The sequence below is a fragment of the Seriola lalandi genome, unplaced genomic scaffold, assembly GCF_002814215.2.
Source record: "Seriola lalandi dorsalis isolate HSWRI2012SDOR001 ecotype SW California unplaced genomic scaffold, Sedor1 jcf7180002054293, whole genome shotgun sequence".
In the NCBI taxonomy this organism is placed as follows: domain Eukaryota; kingdom Metazoa; phylum Chordata; class Actinopteri; order Carangiformes; family Carangidae; genus Seriola; species Seriola lalandi.
In genome coordinates this window covers 35,238-53,549 of record NW_019524846.1, presented here as the reverse complement: position 1 = coordinate 53,549, position 18,312 = coordinate 35,238, and the positions used below count along the sequence as shown (strand labels likewise).

The 18,312-nt window shown below is 40.9% G+C and overlaps 1 protein-coding gene across 3 annotated transcripts in view; it reads left to right on the top strand.

The window, feature by feature from the left end:
• The window catches only part of rabgap1l (RAB GTPase activating protein 1-like), a 113,574-nt gene that overhangs the window by 79,394 nt on the left and 15,868 nt on the right, over positions 1–18,312 (top strand). For all 3 annotated transcript variants that reach the window (XM_023406019.2, XM_023406017.2, XM_023406018.2), the window contains exons 17-19: positions 1,937–2,080; positions 5,896–5,937; positions 11,561–11,689. In XM_023406019.2, coding sequence (XP_023261787.1) covers positions 1,937–2,080; positions 5,896–5,937; positions 11,561–11,689 — 315 coding nt within the window. The remainder of the gene's footprint in view (positions 1–1,936; positions 2,081–5,895; positions 5,938–11,560; positions 11,690–18,312) is intronic.

The window sequence follows — 18,312 nt, the reverse complement described above, 5'->3', positions numbered from 1 at the left end:
AGCATCCCGATGTTATAGCATCAGGTATTTCTTCATTGAAAGAAGAGCAAAGAGCGACACTGAAGGCATTTCTCAATGGAAAATATGTTTTCGCTCTACTAATGCCTGACTTCAGTAAGAGTGTGATTTACCTCCTGGCTCAGCCGGTAGTGAAAAAAGGATGCAGACTCTGATTGGTTGAAGTTAGCATGTAATGGTCGGTGATAGATGGGTCATCTAATCACCTGCCAAGTATTTTTTTGAAAGTGCCTGCCCTTTTCCAAACAGCTTCCAATGAAGCCTTTGCAGATGGTTCTGTGTAACAAACCATCAGGGACTTCAGGTTATGAAATAGCTCCACTTCAAAACTCAATAAGGCTTTGGGTACAAGTCGTTCCCAGTTTATAGGTTGATCTCTTTTTCTGTTCTCTGTTCATTCATCACACGTTTTTCCAGCCACCTCTGGCTGTAGTTGAGGAAATGATTACTCTCACCACTTATGGCAGAAATTGAAATGATTCAGCCTTGGGGGTCCCTCCCAATTACAGCTCAATACGAAAAATGTTAATCAGTCACTTCGGCTACATCAGGAGTTTAAATTGTTTTCCATGAAATTCACTGCACATATCTTTGTTGTACAGTCTAGTCTTGATAACCATTAATTCACATAAGATTTGATTTTTCCAACATTTTGACCTTCATGAGACTTAAAAGGCCCCTGGGCTGTTTCATTTAATTACTAATTTAGCGCAGGGTTTGTACAACGAACCAATACTGGGTGCCACTAAAAAGAAAAGACTAATAGACAACAGAAATAGCCTTACAAACTGTATTTGCATTTTCCATAAAAGCAAGAAAAGTTTGATCATATTCAAGTTTTTCAAGCTTGTTACCAGTAATTGCATCATTTATGGGTTTCAAAATGTTTGTTGTTTCCTTGTTTACGCTGTGTCTCTGGTCAAAAAATATAATACAATAAGATATATAATTAATTCTTAGTCTGTATGTGTGAGACTTGCAGTCTCTTTATGCTAAACAGCGTTCAGTCTGTCTGTTGAGGCTGGTGATTGCTGGGGTAGTCCCATCGCACTCAGATATTACAGCCTAAACCTAGTCACTGCGTAGAGTTTAATTTGGCCCAGAAATCCATCCTGGCCCGGCTAGCATCATCATCAGCGTCATCTCAATATCAGGATCAACTCGGTTAGCATTGACCTAACACGCTCAATGTAAGGATTTTAGCATTGACTGTTAATTATTAACATATAGGTGGGAGCTCACCATCTGATCCAGTGAGATGTCATGTGGCATGGTAAGTGTTAGCTGCCAAAGTGGATTGCTATCTGGCTAATTGAAATCTCTATTCACGGGACATGTACGAAGACACACACGCACACTTTTCTACCTGAAACTTACAACTGTTTTTTCCTGTATGTACATCTGATAAAATGAAACAAAAAAATGGTAAGGAAGTTATGAGTTAAAAAAAAAGAATGAATGTAAGGATTTTCTTTTACCCTCATTGGATATGAAGGTACATATAATAATATAACACTGACAATGCTGAATTGTGTTGCTCTTACACCCTGTGCATTATATGAAACAGATTATGAAACAGCTGAGCTCTTCAAAGTTAAAATCACTCATCAATACAGGTTTGTAAATAGCAATTTTTTAATTCATAATAAAGGAACTTTTAATCAGATCATTTAATTTGATGAATAATATCTGACATGGCACTGAACTGTGCTATGTGTTGTTTGAAACTTTTGTTCTTGAATCGCTCTTGAAAGAGATTATCATCTCAGTGAGACAGCATGATTTAATAAAGTATGAGTAAAAATGTAATAATGTAAAATTGAAATGACAAGTGGAGCCACATTTTTATATTTTTGTAAGTGCTGTTTTATCTCACAAGTTCCTCCTCCTCCTCCTATTCCTCTATCTGCTCCTACAGGAACAGCTTCCAGACCTTTGGTCCCACTTCCAGGAGCTGAACCTGGAGGCACACATGTATGCCTCCCAGTGGTTTCTTACCCTCTTCACTGCCAAGTTCCCCTTGTGCATGGTGTTCCACATCACTGACCTGCTGCTCTGCGAGGTACAATTTGACTCACAGCTTTTCATTATTCTAGGAGCACTGGAAGAGTTGTTTGGTTCACATTGTTCAGAGACAAGTGATGAAAGAGTCAAACTTCTGGAAATGTGAAAGTAGTAATAAGGAGGTAGTAAAGAGGGTCATGAGCAAGTAAGTAGAAAAGAGGCATTAAAGAGGAGTACAGAAAGATGGCAGTTGGTTGAACTTTATCCTCTACTGACTATCGATGGACAGAAGTAGAGAGCATTTAAGACAAAGCTATACCAGCATCAGCACTGATCCATCTCCATTCTGCCCCTCAGTCTACCCAACGTAATCAATAGGGATTCGGTGATCAGACTTTTTAGGGTTGATACAGTCACTGATTTAATGGCATTAAGATCTCTTGACCTGATCACAGTCACTACTTGATTCTTGTTCTGACATGACAACATTTCTACAGAAAGCTCCACTGAGGAGTTCTTCTAAAAGCCATAGTTTATCTCATGTCCGTTGCCCATAATATTTTTTACATTGGGTTCACTGCTTCACAATATTAATAGACAGTATTCCTTAATACTGTAAATATTTTCAGTGTAAAAGTGATTTATTTAATCTTTATAAGAAATTGCGGTATTTTGCAAAGACAGTTTCCTTCAAAATTTTTTCCACTGAGATCACAGAGATCAGACGGGGGCTTTAACAGTCAAATGGTGCCTTGCAGATGCGAAACTGCATGAGAAGCTGTGTGACCTTAAGCAGCTGCTTCCTTTAAACTGCATCCTGACTCTTTAGTATTCATGGGGAAGGTAGAAAACTCTAAAACAATGAACAATAAAAAAAAAAAAATTTAAAAAAAAATTTAAAAAATCCTACCACACTCAAAAGCTGAACTGAATTTCTTTTGTAAATCGTAGCGTGCTAACGAAAATTACTGGCACTCAACTCCCACTTCTTCTACAGTGGTCAGCAGCACCACCTTGAGTCTGTGTGGAGTTCATAATAATAATAATTTAATAAATAATATTTGAATGTATTTGCATTGCACCTATTTTTGTTTTTACAGTGCTACCTAGTCAATTGATAAATTTAATAAAAATAAAAAGATACATAAAATTGGTTAAAATAGTTGTGGCATAATTTGTCATGGTATGCGTTAGATAAAGTATTTTTTTAAATAAAATAAGTCTTTTACTGGGTTTCTGGAAAGCAAACTCTCACTTGAGGAATCCATATTTCTGCTGGGGGAATTTAATCCTCACATGGGTAACAATGGAGAAACCTTTCTGTTGATCTAAACTCTAAAGTATTTTGTTGCTGGACTCCTGTGGTAGTGACTAGACTGATCACTACACTACTACTACAAGTTTATGTACTGTTACCAGGGTGATAGTGCATGCCTGAGTTTTGCTTCTGTGACTATATCATCTAATCTGTGGCTGTATGCTTTGGTGAGTTGGATCAGGTGGCAAGTTAAGCTGCCAGAAAGATGTGGTGAAGCCAAAAGTGTAATGAGGTTGCACGGGTAATGTCTGGCTGAGGCAAGGTTTCTATCTGGAGCTAGAACATGCAGCTGTGTCCTTATGAAAAATAAATATTGGGTTTGGAGCATATAAATTGAAAGTAAGGGGGCCAAGTAGTGAGCTTTGTGGAACACCACATCCAACATGAGCAGATGAGGAAGAAATATTACTCATACCAACAGGTTCTGTTCTGTTCTGACCTGCATCACCTTTTTTACAGCCTTAAATGTAAAAGCGGAAGGAATTGACAAACACCAGCATCACTTGTCAGAACAACATATTACATAAAACATCAGAATCAAGTCATAAAGCTATCAGAACTTCCTACACCCTTCTCTCTCTTTCTGCCTTCCTCCCCCACTTTTTTTCCACTTCCCCTCCCTTTCTCGATCCCTCTCTCCCCTCTGTTCGCCTATTGGCCGCAGGCAGAACAATTAAAAGTTTCCCAGGTCTTTCTCACCCAATGAGCCGCATGATGAGAATCTGCTCATTAAACCAGAATTCTCATCTCCTGCCTCCCTCTCTGCTCTCCTTCTTTATTCTCTCTTTTCTCTTCATCATCACCTTTACTTGTTTGCTTCTGATTTGGATTTTTTTACTTTCATCATTCTCCTATTTTCAGTTTTTTCTTTATACCTGTTCTGTCCTTTTATTGATCAATTTCATACTTTGTCAGTCAGCTGCTGTTTTCCCTTGATGAGGTCACCTTAATAGTTTTGATTTTGATCATTCATATTTCCTCTCAACCTCATTTTCCTACCAAAATATTAATTTCTTTATTTCTTGTAATTCAACAACTCTGTACTACTTCATATCTTGAAATAGTCAGTCACTTGCTACAGGACTTTTATTTAGTCTTGTGTTTTACCACTGATACAAGAGACAACTGATTGACGGAGAGTCCCTGACTCACACCTTGATATCACATGAAGGTTTTTCAGGTCGTTTGTGAAACTTTTTTGCACTCATCATTTAGTCTTGAACCTTCACACATCCCTCTGTTTATTCTCCCACTGCCTTCCCAGCCTATGTCATCATATCTCCCCTCTCTGTATATTTATCTCTTTCTCCCCATGCATCTGTCTTGCTTGGATACACATGCTCTGAGATTATCTGTCTTTCTCTCATACGCACCTTTGATCCTGTCTCAGCACTATAGCACCATCTTGAGGCATGCAAAGACAGGAGTATGAAGGCAGAGCTCCCCTTCTTTTCTCTTTCTCCAGTTATTTTTAGAACTGTCCAGATATTTTTAGCTCTGTGTTGCCATGTGAACTGGTTGTCACGGAGACCAAGGAGACGGGTGTTCCCATGCAGTGCTGACATCAGCTTTACATTTTCTTTCTCTCTGTGTCAAAATCACAATCATTGTATAAACAGAAGAGAGGGAGGAAAAAACATAGTATTACAGCATTTATGTACATGTAGCTGTGGACGCCTTCTTAATACAATAATCTACACAACACAATGATTTGTGATTTATATAGAAACATAATAAATGAAATAAATTTAAAAAAATAGTGAAGTTTCAGCTTTGTTTTTCTTTTGTGTTTTTTTGTTTTGTTTTGCACTACCTCTCTGTGCTTTGTATTGTTACAGACATTCCTTTGTGCTTCAGCAATATCATCCTTACATTTAGTTATATTAATGATATAAGTTTCATCTGTGAAACAGTTTTCAGCAATAACTGATATTTATGGCTTATGCAGTAAACAATTTAACCAACAAAGAAATACTGTGCAATAAAATCAATATGCCAAGTATGCTGTGTGGACATTTTTGACATCAGTAGATGAATGTTGGTAAGGTAATTGTGACTGGCTGTTATAATTTAAATAGCTAATATGTTTCAAGTCAGATATCTTCTGGTCTGTAAGAAAAATATGCAAACATCTTTGAAGTATGTTATTTTAAGGACTTCACTCTATCTTATGTTCTCTTCCTTGCTCTGTCCTTGCCATTTCAACTTTTCTGCTGAATGTTTTACTGACTGTACAAAGTAGAGAATGTCACTTAGAGGTCACATCTCTTACCCAGACAGTGATGACTTTCGTTGCACTGCAGATTTTTGACAATCTTGTTTCTTTTTTGTTGTTGTTAAAAGTGCCTCTGCAGCAGAGCATCTCATCTGTATGAACGGACTGGTGTCAGTATGGGCATAAGTTCAGTTTCAGTGTAATCAAAAATAAGTACACTGACAGATACTCATGTGCTAAAACAGTTAGCCGCCAGAATTTTAAAACCTGCTGATACACATGAGCATGGAATTATTCTCTCAACTTCTGTATTCACATCTAATTGCCCTCTCTCTTCTAGGGTCTGAACATCATCTTCAACGTAGCCCTGGCCTTGCTCAAGGTTAGTACTTGCTCAGCTATTCATTTATTTGTAACCCTCTGTTTAGATTAACTCCTGTATGAAGTTATGATGTCAAAAATCCAATTTCCTTGATATCTGCCTGGATTATATCTAGTTTTAGATCCACTTTGCTTCAATAAAGGACAAAGCTTTACTTATTAAATACATTGTTTATGTAATGTCATATTAATTTTGTTTTGTGCACCAAAGATAAATCCATCTGGATTTTTGTACATTAATTGCACATGACATTTTTCTGATTTAATGAGCAGTTTATTAGAACTGTTAATAGTGAGATTGTTATACAAAGTCCAAAGCACTTTGCAAGGACGCATGATTGTGCAGGAGAGGCATTGTGTGTGAGGAGGTGCGCTCAGTCTGAGGTCTGATGTGATGGGTATAGGTAGACAGTTAGTTTGTTGGCATTCCTCGCCCCCTAGTGATCAAATTAGAAACTTCATCTGGCAGTAAAGAGTCCTTCGAGACAAATAAGACAAATGTCTAAGGACTAATTGTGCTAAAACATCAAAGTTGAATGTGATGCCTTATGTGTCTCAACAGCTGCCAGTCTGGATCACAGTGACCAGATTCTGAGCAGAATAATACATGTGTCTGTGCTTTTGTGTTGTGGGGGAGTTATTTATCGACTTGGATTTATGTGATACCTTTCAATTTGTAATTTTACTATTAATGTATGTGTTTTTAGCAGTATATGAACTAGATGAATTTAAATTGTGTTTTCAATTTGCACCCTCAACTGAAGTTACTAACTTATTAACCCATACATACAAACATACATACAGTTACAGCAGCTGCAGAGTTTTTTTTTGCAGGTTCCCTCATAGATGATGAGATATTTCATTTAGAATCAGAAAATCCAAAGAACTTTTGGATGTTTTTTGATAATACAAATAGGCGCATATACTGAACAATAAATGGACAGACCTAGCATAAAAAACACAAAATAAAAAAACATTACATTTTCTTTAAAATTACTCTTGATTTTAGTGACATTATTTAAAGAAAATTAAAAAAGCTCTTGTGTTCACTTGAGTTTTAAATTATTTCCAAACAAACCACATGTTTTCGCTATCGGAGCAGAGTGGTATGGATTTACTACTTGTTGTGTTATCGGATATGGTTGTGGTGAGGTGGATCAATGAGTTTTGGCAATGACTGCGTCATCCTGCGGGTCAGTGTCTGGTTGTTCGGTGTGGACATTAATTTGATTGGACAGTCATTGTGGAATTCATGCTGAAACCTAAAGACTCAGTGAAGAAGAAAAAACACTCGGTGATGATGCCTTGTTTGTCTCATTATGTTGTCCAGGTCTCAGTACAGTGCAGTACAGTTGCAGTAATTTCCTTTTAATTATTTTTCATGTTAAATCACTTTGACACTTTTAACAACATTGTGTTAATGACAGGAATTAATGACGGGGGAAAAGTGCATGTTATGAAGTTTTTAACCTGATGCGCTGATAGCCATCAGTGTGTCCAGCCCATTATTAATTAGTACACCAATTTATTTTTATTATTTATTTTATTATATTATTTATCCATTCATTTAGTTTTTTATAGATACAGTTTACAGATAGTGATGTAAAAATGGGCAGCTAGAAGATCAGGAGGCAGAAAAATAGTGAACTTATTAGTTGAGTTTGTTTTACCCCCAAAACCAGTTCTTTCACAGTGATTTCCTGCCAAATTTGAATCCTGATCTAATATTTATTTTTCCTATATAAAACAACTGCACAGTATACATTACCACAGGAATACATTTTCAACTCAAAAAAAGGAAATCCAATTTTGCAGATTGGCTCAGGATATTAATGATAATGATAATAAATGTAATAATATGGTATAAATATATGACACAGTAATGCTAGTATACTCTCTAAATGAATCATACATGACTGGTTTTAAAAAGCCCTCCCGCTCTGTGTTTTAGCAATAATGTATTCTGTGTGGCAGAGAGAGAAAGATGTGGTGGATGCGATGGTTGGGAATGGAGAACAAATGAGGATGTGAGGAGGGAAGAAGGGGTTTCCAGTGCCTGCTTCCCATTGGCCAGGCATGACGGCATTCTCCCCTGAGGCTCCCTCCTCCCTCCTCCATCCATCCTGCTCTCCTCTCCGCTCTCATCACCCCTCCCTCCATCTGTGTTCACCTCCCTCCCTCTCCTGCTTAGCAGTCGCCATCCACATCACAACAGGAGCGTAAGCTATAGCGTTAGCAATCTGGAATTGGAGCAGAAAAGCTCTGCGTTCTTGTTTTTTTTTTTTTTTTAATTTTCTTTCTTCTTCAACTTTACCTCTCATGGATGCCTGCTTGGAACCTCTTCTCTCCCTCAGTTCCTCGTTCTCTCTCTTCTTTACCTCCTACTCCTCTACCTCCGCCTTCTCCTCTTCTCTGTTGGCTGGCTATGTGTTTCTCCAACACGCTACCTCTGTTCACCACCCAGACCTCTGCAACGGAGCCGCCCCTGCTAGCTGTTAGCTGTTAGCATCACAAAGGTTGGGGGGGGGGTAGAGAGCGCGAGGAAGGCAGAGACAGTGAAAAAGAGAGAGGCAGCGGACGGGAAACACTGGTTTCTTTGCCTTGCCTCACCCCAGCTGGCCAGGACCATCAGTCCTGATAGCACACACACTCATGCAAACACTCAACCATTTAGCCTGTGTTGTTGAAAAGCAGAAGTGACTCTCCATCTGAAGGAGCTGGCTTACCATCTAAAGGATCTACTAATTGATACAGACCGGATGCTTGGCTGCTGCTCACGGAAATCTGCCGGAGGGACAGACGCTGGAGTCCATGCTGGAGCTATTGACTGGACCAGGTTGGAACTGGACAGAGCTCAGATCGGAGGGTTACATCAGTGAAGAGGAAGAACAAAGAAACAGAGAGACTTACTTGCTTATGGCAGACAGCTTGTTCTGTTTTACTACCTCTCTCCAACCTCATGCATAGCTGCCTTGAATCTGACTCATCGAGTTCAGCATCCACTCAGCCATAAACCAATACAAACATGCAGTGCATCCTCCTCCCCTGAAGCCAGGAAAGTGCCACACTGCGATGCAAACAGACCACATCTCCTCTGCTTCTGCCATGTTGTCAGGACGTCTGCTCAGTCTTAGACTCGGGCTCTTCAGATAAAAGGATTCATACAGTTATTTCAGTCCATTTTACATTTCAAAGAAAGCTAAAATCCTGTCAGCGTCATACCAGGTGCAGCCTGCCATTTGGAAACAGGGCTTTGATGTGTCATCTCACTTGCACCGAGCCTTGAGCATTAAGGCCACTCAGTCGTGCAGACTGAGAGGATTTTCTCTTCGTCTTTGAAGTCTATCAACGGAGGAAAAATAAAAAAGGTGGAGTACTTATCCATCGCTGCTGTTTGCCGGAGCAGCCCACGTGTTGAGCAGCTTTGTTGCCAGGCAACAGCATACTGGATTGGAATTGGTTGGGGGAGTTTGGAAGGGGAAGATGAGAGTGGGTAGTGTGACTGGATTTCAAAGTGAGTCTGGCAGGTAGCTGGAGGACTCAGCATAATGCCGAAAGCAGCTTCAATAGATCACTTTCTGACTGTTATTTTATCGTACCTGGTGGCCGTTTCTGGGCTCTGACAGTGGTACAAGCTGAGTGGCCGCCACCGACGTCTTGTCCACTTGTCCAAATTCTATCCTGTCCAGATGAACTGGATCAGGCTTAACATTGCATGCCTGGGCTGTGCCTGCTGAGTGGCCGTGTGTTCCAATAAGTGGCTATTTGCTTCTTTCGTAGCTGGCGTCCTGAACATCAGTCTGTTGTGACACTGTTGGATGTGGCATTATTAGCTTCTCCTCCCAGAAGGCCAGTCCCCTTGGTCACCAGGACTCAGCCAGTTTGGCTAGACATTGATCTCAAAACAAATCTCAGCCCACCTAAGTTGACCACACAGACCAACTCGACTGCCACCATTCCACCCCTCCTCCAACTCTCCTCCAACAACCGGGAAACCCACTGGAACATTTGGACGACACGCTGGAGTCATCTGCCACCCTGGCCCCGGAGCGGGACCGCCCCTCACCCTGTCCCACCCCACCACCATCTCCTCCATCGTCCCCTCCGGCCTCTCCTCCCCCTATACCGACCCTGACCCCCCATCTGCCCCATCTTCCAGCAGTGCGCAGGGCGGTGGAGGATGGAGAGGGAAAGGAAGAAGATGGGGCCCACAGCAGTCAGGCCTCAGCGGACTCGTTCTGCAGGGTGATGGGTCTCCTTGGGATGGGACACCGGCTCTTCGTCCCCAGGCTGCTGGCGGTGAGAGGCGGGGGGTGGGGTTGGTAAAAAGTTGCTGTATAAATGAGAATGCGTGGATGGTTGGTTTAGAGTTATAAAGGAGTTGGTTGTTAGTTTGACTTTTGTTCATAATGGAACAAGCTACTGCTGAAGACAGAGGATGGGAGAAGCGTCTCCGAAAAAGCAGCGTCCGTTTTTCCACTTCTGAGTCTGGCCAAAGCAATATTTATTGCATCTGTTATGATGATGCTTTGATCTCTGACTCTTGATGTCCTTTGAAATTGAAGCATGCAAATTATGCTCCCCCTTAAAATGCTGAAAAGTTTACTTTGAAAAGAGCATTAGCCTGTTCTGCTTTCTGACATAAACCCTGAATCTTGCCTGAATATATTCCTATGAAAAATTGCCTAGAATTTAATAGTAGCTGTTCCCAGAGCCTCCTTCAGCTGACAGAAAAGACTTGCCCTTGGACTAATAGACCCTAATATTTGTTCACACATTCTGATGTAAATAATATTACTGGATAGATTCCAGTGTCCGTGCGTCTCAATACCACAAGATGGTGATATTGGTTTCTAACAATTACTGATTAAACGCCATGCTTCTCTGAAAGTCACTGTCTCTACATCCATATAGTTTGACTTATTCACGCTGAGGGTTGCCCAGTAAAATGCCTGTCTAATGCTATCGGCTACTGAGTCAGCTGCACTGCAATAGCTAGAGGTTTAGTGCATTGCTCAATCACAGCTTCATTACTTAATGTTAGGAGATTAACTTAGACAGTTAACTTTCCTATCAGAGGCTTGTTTGCTAAGTTTATGTTCAGAGGTTCCGGCAGCTTTAAGGATAATGTAAGAAATTGACATTAGAGCCAGGGGCCATTATAGAAGTTGTATCATGCAGTTACACAAGAAACTGGATTGGCTTTGTCTGACTCAAAAATTATGAATCTCCTATAAATGTGTTCATCTTTCAAGGGCAGAATTGTAGCAGAGTTATAACATTATCTTTTCTCCCTGCTCTTTGTCATCAGGGAAAATATGTCACACAAATGTGATTGTTTTTTTAAATTTTTTTCCAGAGGTCATTCTGCACTTGATTGGTTAAATGTGACTTAACTAAATAAAACCAATCATGTCTCACACGAATCAATGTAACCTTCATCAAGTCGTGCAGTTAATAGCCTTGTAAGTCCGTTCTCCTTGAATCTAGAAATGTAATGACAGCCATCAACTGGGGAGAACAATCTGTTGGAGGTTACCCTGCTCTTCACATCTGACATCCCTTGTTTGTCTGTCTCCACCACCACCTCCCCTCTCCTCCCACCTCCTCATGTGTTGCTCCAGACATCTAAAGAGGACCTTTTGCAGGCAGATTTTGAAGGGGCTCTCAAGTTCTTCAGAGTCCAGCTCCCTAAACGCTACAGAGCTGCAGAGAACGCCCGAAGGCTTATGGAGCAGGCCTGCAACATTAAGGTAAGGAGCTCCACAAACAAACACATGCATTCGCTAACTCTAAGCCCAATATCTCTCACTTTAAATTCAACACCTAACCCTCAAACACTCTGTTGATAAAGTGAAAGAATGTCCAAAATGTCCTCCCTCTGAAGAATGTCCTCAGTTTCGCATTGTGAAAACCCAAAAGTGTTGTACAAGTGTGTACAAATGCACACAAGTCATTCCTGGAGTGACTGGGATTATTTTATGAGTCTGAGCAACACAATGAAGAATTCCTTTCTCGGTATGTCCCACTGAGATACAAAAACCAGAGTGGTCAGAGGTCCAGGAGCATGTCAAGTACAGCTCTTGTTTCTGTGGGGACCTTGTGGTTACAGTATCCCAGGTGTCATGGTTTATGTTGACTGATCTTTATTGGTGTCATTATGGTTTTCATATCTTTTCTGTCTATGAATTCAGTGCCCAGAGTAGGGTTACCACTTGTTTTATTTGAACTGCACTGACATATTAGCTCTCAGTCAAAAAAAACGAGGTGAGACTATAACACCTTGATTTTCTTGGACTATCTGTTGCTAAAGGTTGCTCTTATCTTCAGCATAAGCACTTTCTTTGTTTCTTTAGGCAAGGAGAGTGTCACTGTTCTTCTTATTCTGGTAATTCCAAACAAGCCAGAACCATAAAAGACATTACTTCCTGTGCAGCAGGAAGGATCTGCCACAGTATCATTAAATGTAAAAGCTTTTATGAGGTGGATACACTGTGGGTGGGATCTGTGCTGTGTTGGAGAAGCCTGACCGTCAGGGAAGGATAATGTCTCAGATAATTACTACATTCTTTCATGCCATGTTGTCAGTTTTGCAATCTGCTGTATTTTTTTTCGTTGCTTCTTCTTTCCTCTGCTTTTATCGGTCCGTCTTGTACATTGTAGTTCATTGGTCTGGACTGAAATCTGACAATACCAGATAAAAGATTGATTCCATGAATGGTAGTCATAGTTTTCCCCAAAGCTTACTAGGCTGTGTGTTCGCTAAAATTCCTTTACATGCACGCGTGCACACACACACACACACACACACACACACACACACACACACACACACACACACACACACATTATCATCCTCCTATTGACCTTAATGAGGCTGCTGGCATTTAGGGAATTTGCTTCGGTCACCAGAGACCAAAAGCAGTACACAGAGTATAGGATATTGTGTGTGTCTGTGTATGTGTGTGTCAGCAGTGTGCGTAGTGATAGAGGAAGGAAAGAGTTGACAGAGACAGATGGAAGAGATAATCAGCCTTCCTCCTCCCTTCTCTCTTTCTCCCCCCTTCACACTCTCTGTTCATGTCTCTCTGTATCTACATACAGTTGATATTTTACATTTCAGGTCATTTTTCATCCAGAAAAGCTTACAATGCAGAGCAGGTTGTGAGGTTGTGGCATATTCAAGAGCTTGTTGGCAGGACACATGGCTCTTAAATGCTTATGATCCGTGCATGTTGGGGTGTATTTCTATGCTTTTCTACACACAGGATATCCTGCACTGTGACTCACTATTTATCTCTGGTGGTTTAGTAGCATTTTGGTACTCTTGCACAATCCTGCAGCACTATAACATGTTGAGTGTCATGTTGCACAAGAGCACACGTGCTATTTTATATTTTGTCATGTATGATGTATTCTTGCTTTTAAAGCATTTTGAGTTTACACCTGCCATATGAAATGTGCTATATTAACAAAACTGACTTGACTTGACACACTTTGGAACATGTAATGTACACACTCACTAATGCACACACTTTAGCAGGCATGAACACATTCAAACAGATTGGCCCAAAATCTCCCTTCAGCATTGACTGGATTGTAATCAAGTGACTGAAGGCCGTAGCATATGAGTCATATGATTTTCACACTCATCAAACCATTCAGTGACCTCTTGTGCTCTGTATAAAAGCATCTGCACTTGGTTTTCCCTATAATTTGTCACCTGTCTGTGTGGACTAACACATTTACAGGATTATCGACTGTAAATGTCTCTCTCTCTCTCTCTCTCTCTCTCTCTCTCTCTCTCTCTCTCTCTCTCTCTCTCTCTCTCTCTTTTTAACTTTCCAATACCAATTCCAACACCTGAACTTGTGCATTGGCCAACACCGAATGCCCATCCAATACCGTTGCGTTAAAAAAAAAACAAAAAAAACAAAAACGAACGCCATAGAATCTTTCCTTTATTATCTAATTTGACAGTCAATCATTAAAAGAATAAATCTAAGAATGAATAACACTTCCTACACTAATTGTCCTAACACTCCTCCCCTAGAAATTAAAGGCTCACATACTGTACATGTTGCTTTAGTAGTGGGACTTTCCAGTGTAAAATATTCCCAAATTGCAGACATTTTGCTAATGGCCACCATTGCACTATTTACTGGGAATCAACTCTTCTTCACTGCTCCAGTAGCTGCACAGTGCAACCTGTGTAGGCCACTGTTTTGGAGCAGTGAAAAATAATTGATTTCCAGGAAAAGTGCTGATTTATCCAAGTGTGAAACTATAAAGTCTATTAATTAATTATGTGGTAGCAGATCTCACGCACTCGCCATTTCACGATACAGTATTTTAGGCAGTACCAGAGGCATTTCCGATACTACACACACACACACACACACACACACACACACACACACACACACACTAGAAGCAACTGACTAAATGAATTCATCATGAAACCAGGTAGTCTGTCTGATGAGATGACTTAACCACAGGGCACATAGAGACAGTTCGTCTCTCACTCCTCTCATCTCTTGATCATCCCCTGCTGATTTTTCACTCCCCTGCTGCTCCTCACTTTCCTCATGCGTTGGCGTATTTATTTTTCACACTTTTTCTCTGCCTTACACAAGCTTTCTCTGCTGAGGTTTTGGCTTGGCCACTCTTTTCTTGGCACCTTTATCTCTCTCTCTGTCTCTCACTCTCACACACACACACACACACACACACAAGCACGTATACATAAACTGAGTGTTGAATTCTTTGAGTCTGTTTGGATCACAACATTTAGTCACCCTGTAGGAATCCTGGGAAGAGCCATAAGTCAGATAGTGTTGGATTCTTGGTAGCATATTAAAGTGAATTTGACCAAGACACCACCTTAAACAGAATAGAGAGAGAAATGCAAATACTGAACACATCTTAATAGGAATGTCTTGCATATCAAAACATTGCATGTGCCTCTTTGACTTCATCCTCTCAAAAGCATATTCTTTCTACTGTCATGTTTTTCAACCAGTCATTCTTTTAACTTTTAAAATAGAACATTCCCTGTGGATAAAAGTATATGGAGCAAGTCAGTCAGAAGGAGAGGAGAGGCGGGGCCTAATGAAAATGACTAAGAGGAGAAAGAGTCTTGGTTTTCTGTGCACTCCTCTTCACTTTTCTCTATTTTTACCACTGACCATCCAGCCAACCCACACCGGCTCACTGACAGATAACAACATGTCACAGCAGCTTGTGACTTGCCACATTGCACAGCACAACATCACATCACATCACATCACATCACATATCCAACCATGTCATGCTGCATCTAGCGATATCGCATCATGTCACAAAGCCTCACAAGTCAGGATGCTGTGCCACGTTATCTATCACCATACTACAACCTTCATACACCACATCACACCCCACCCTGACCTCCCATAACATGAAATACAGGGAAATGCCAGTCATAACTTCCCAGATTCCAAGGTAGTGTCTTCAAATAAGATCAAAAGATATTCAATATTCAATTATCAAAATTATTGTTGAATAATTATGATCTGCTAATCGATTATCCCTACTTTACTTGTCACTGCTCCATGCCATACATAACACACTCCACCACACAAGATGTTACCACACACACGATTTCCAGGTCAGGTGGAATGAATGATTTTTCCAGGCTGCCTGTTGATTTTAGCTAGTAAAAGTGACTAAAAGCATCTTTGGACCAAACAGCACCAATTTGTTGGCAACAGACTGGCAAGGCTGATGTTGATACCAGAACTACACTTCTACAAACATCTACCGTCTGGGAAGCTGGGATAAGACATGAAAGGATTGAAGGAGAGCAGGATTCTCCCCCCTCTTTTCACCCTTAGCAAATCAAGCTGTAATCATTTGTACATGATGTGGCTTCTAGATTAAGGGAGACAGTGGCTACAGTACTTTCTTTGGAAGAGTGTTGGAGGACCTGCCATGCTCAACTGCCATCACAGAAGAAGGGAAAACCAGCCTGTCTGAGCCACTTTGCTCTCTCTCCAGCCCCCTTTTACATATTTTTCTCTGCCGACGTCTAAATCGGATCAGCTGAACTCTGTAAGCTGCTTAAAACAGCGAAAGAATTCACTGGCACCTTGGCTTGATGAACACAACGGGTAGTAGGGTGGCTTAGCCTTTCTGGGGATTATGGGAAGAATTTGAATTTCTCTGCCTTCTTAAACATCCACCGGACCGCAGCTGGAGTGATGACTTTTTAGGACTCTAAGAAAAGAAAAAAAAAGGAGAGAAACGTTGTACATTCATTTGCTGCTCAGGGTTTGACTGATTAATCCCGTTTTTACCAAATCCCTCCCAACAGAAAAGCTAAACATTTAACAGACCATGGAGAAAGAAGAGAGAGGGATGTGTGTAGAGAGACTGACAGAATAATTTAGAGAGAAGGAAAGATACAGAGTCCCAGACTAAGACTTACATGGATGGATGAAGACTCAGAGGCTGTAAAGACAGTTTTAAAGCGCAATAAAGTCCCAGACATATTAGAAGCATTGAGAGTTAGAGAAATTTAACAGAAACAGAAACTAAAAAGGTTAAGAGAGAGATGTAGAGGGCATTCGGATGATGCAGCACAGGTGGTGGCTGCCATAGTGGAGTTTTACAGCTTATGGTTGATGGTGATAAGTTGACCGTCTCAACAGAATTGACAGACCTGGATAATTTCTGTGGGGTGTTTGAGTAGAAAACCAATTGCCTCATCATTAATTCATCGGACTGATTTTGTTTAGATCATGTCACACATGTTTGCTAAGTAAACATTGTATCTGCTGCCATTACTTTTCTTCAGTGAAACACAATCGTGTTAACATTACATGGACCTGCTGAATATTATTGTTATTATTTATTAAGTTTCTATTTCCTACCACTGTCTTCTTTTTAAACACACTCCTGCTGTGTGCATGTGCTTAGTGGCGAAGAATTGTCCACACAAAGCTGCCCCTCACAAAATTGTGCACACCATTGTAAATTAGTCAGGTACTCGTATTTGCACAGTAGTTACATAAAGGAGATGACAGGCAAACTGCACTTAATGCATAACTGGAGCTGCAGAACGTATCAGAAACTAGCAATTCCAGGGTTCTGTAAAGAAAGACAAGTCACCTTACTGTGTCACAGACAAATATACCTTACATGACTCTTAACTTGTTTCTTTTCTTATGGAGACAATTCTCCAAATGGACCTCCATCATGGAGCCACATGTGTTTGTGAGAAAACACAGTAGCATAAAAAGACGTGAAATAAGAGAAACACAAACCCACTGTTGTTGATGCATTTCCCCCCAGAGGGAATGTTTCCTGAGAGGTTACCAGCTAGTTTTATATTTGGGAGGATGCTACAGTATTCAGGCATTGTCCAGGATAGTTGCTTTCACTTCACTTCCTGGGTTTTACCGTTGGAACGATGTGCAACTGTCAACGACAAGTCACTGTGGTTGATCTGACAACTTCCTTCCTATCTCACTTAACTTCACACACACACAAACATAAACACACACAGTGTAGATGTGTAAACAGGCCTTTATCTCTATTTTTACCAGCGGCAGGAAATAGAAAAAAACAAAACCTAAAGAGAGAATTTACGAGAGAGAGAGAGAGAGAGAGAGAGAGAGAGAGAGAGAGAGAGAGAGAGAGAGAGAGAGAGAGAGAGAGAGAGAGAGAGAGAGAGAGAGAGCTCAGTGGAGAGAGAGCTCAGTGGAAAGGAGGAAAAAGCAAACTCATCCTCCTTTGTCACACACTTCTAGCGTTACAGAGAGGGAGAGAGGGAGACAAACAGGTGTGTTGTACTGCCCTCTCACTCTCCCCTGCCCCTCCTCCTCTCAGTGGGCGGGGCTCAGCCCTTGAGGGACTCTTGAAAGCAGCCAGTCGCCTCCTCCAAGCTCAGAGAGAAGCAAAACCTGTCAGCTGCAGTCCCCTCTGTTTCCCTCTCCACCGCTTTTCTTCCTCCTCCTCCTTCTTCATCCTCTCCTCCTCCTTGCTGCTGGGGGCAAGCAGGAGCAAAGATGATGCAGGAGGTGTCCATCATGGTGGCGTACGACGCTCATGTAGTGGACCGACCGGGTGAGGAGGACACCCTGGCTCGCTTGGTCGCCCACTCCAGACCTATCAGAGTGCCCAGACCGGTGGTAGGTCTGTTCTCGCATCTTTTTTTCTTTCTTTCTTTCTTTCTTTCTTTCTGTGTATACCCTTTTAACTCTGATGGGAGACATTCACAGCTCTTTCTACTGACCCTCTCTTGCACTTTTTAGATAAGAAACATGGAAAGAGGAACTCACCTGCTTCTTACTTTTCTTTTTTCATGTGATGTTGCTGTTGTGTTGTTATTGCTCTT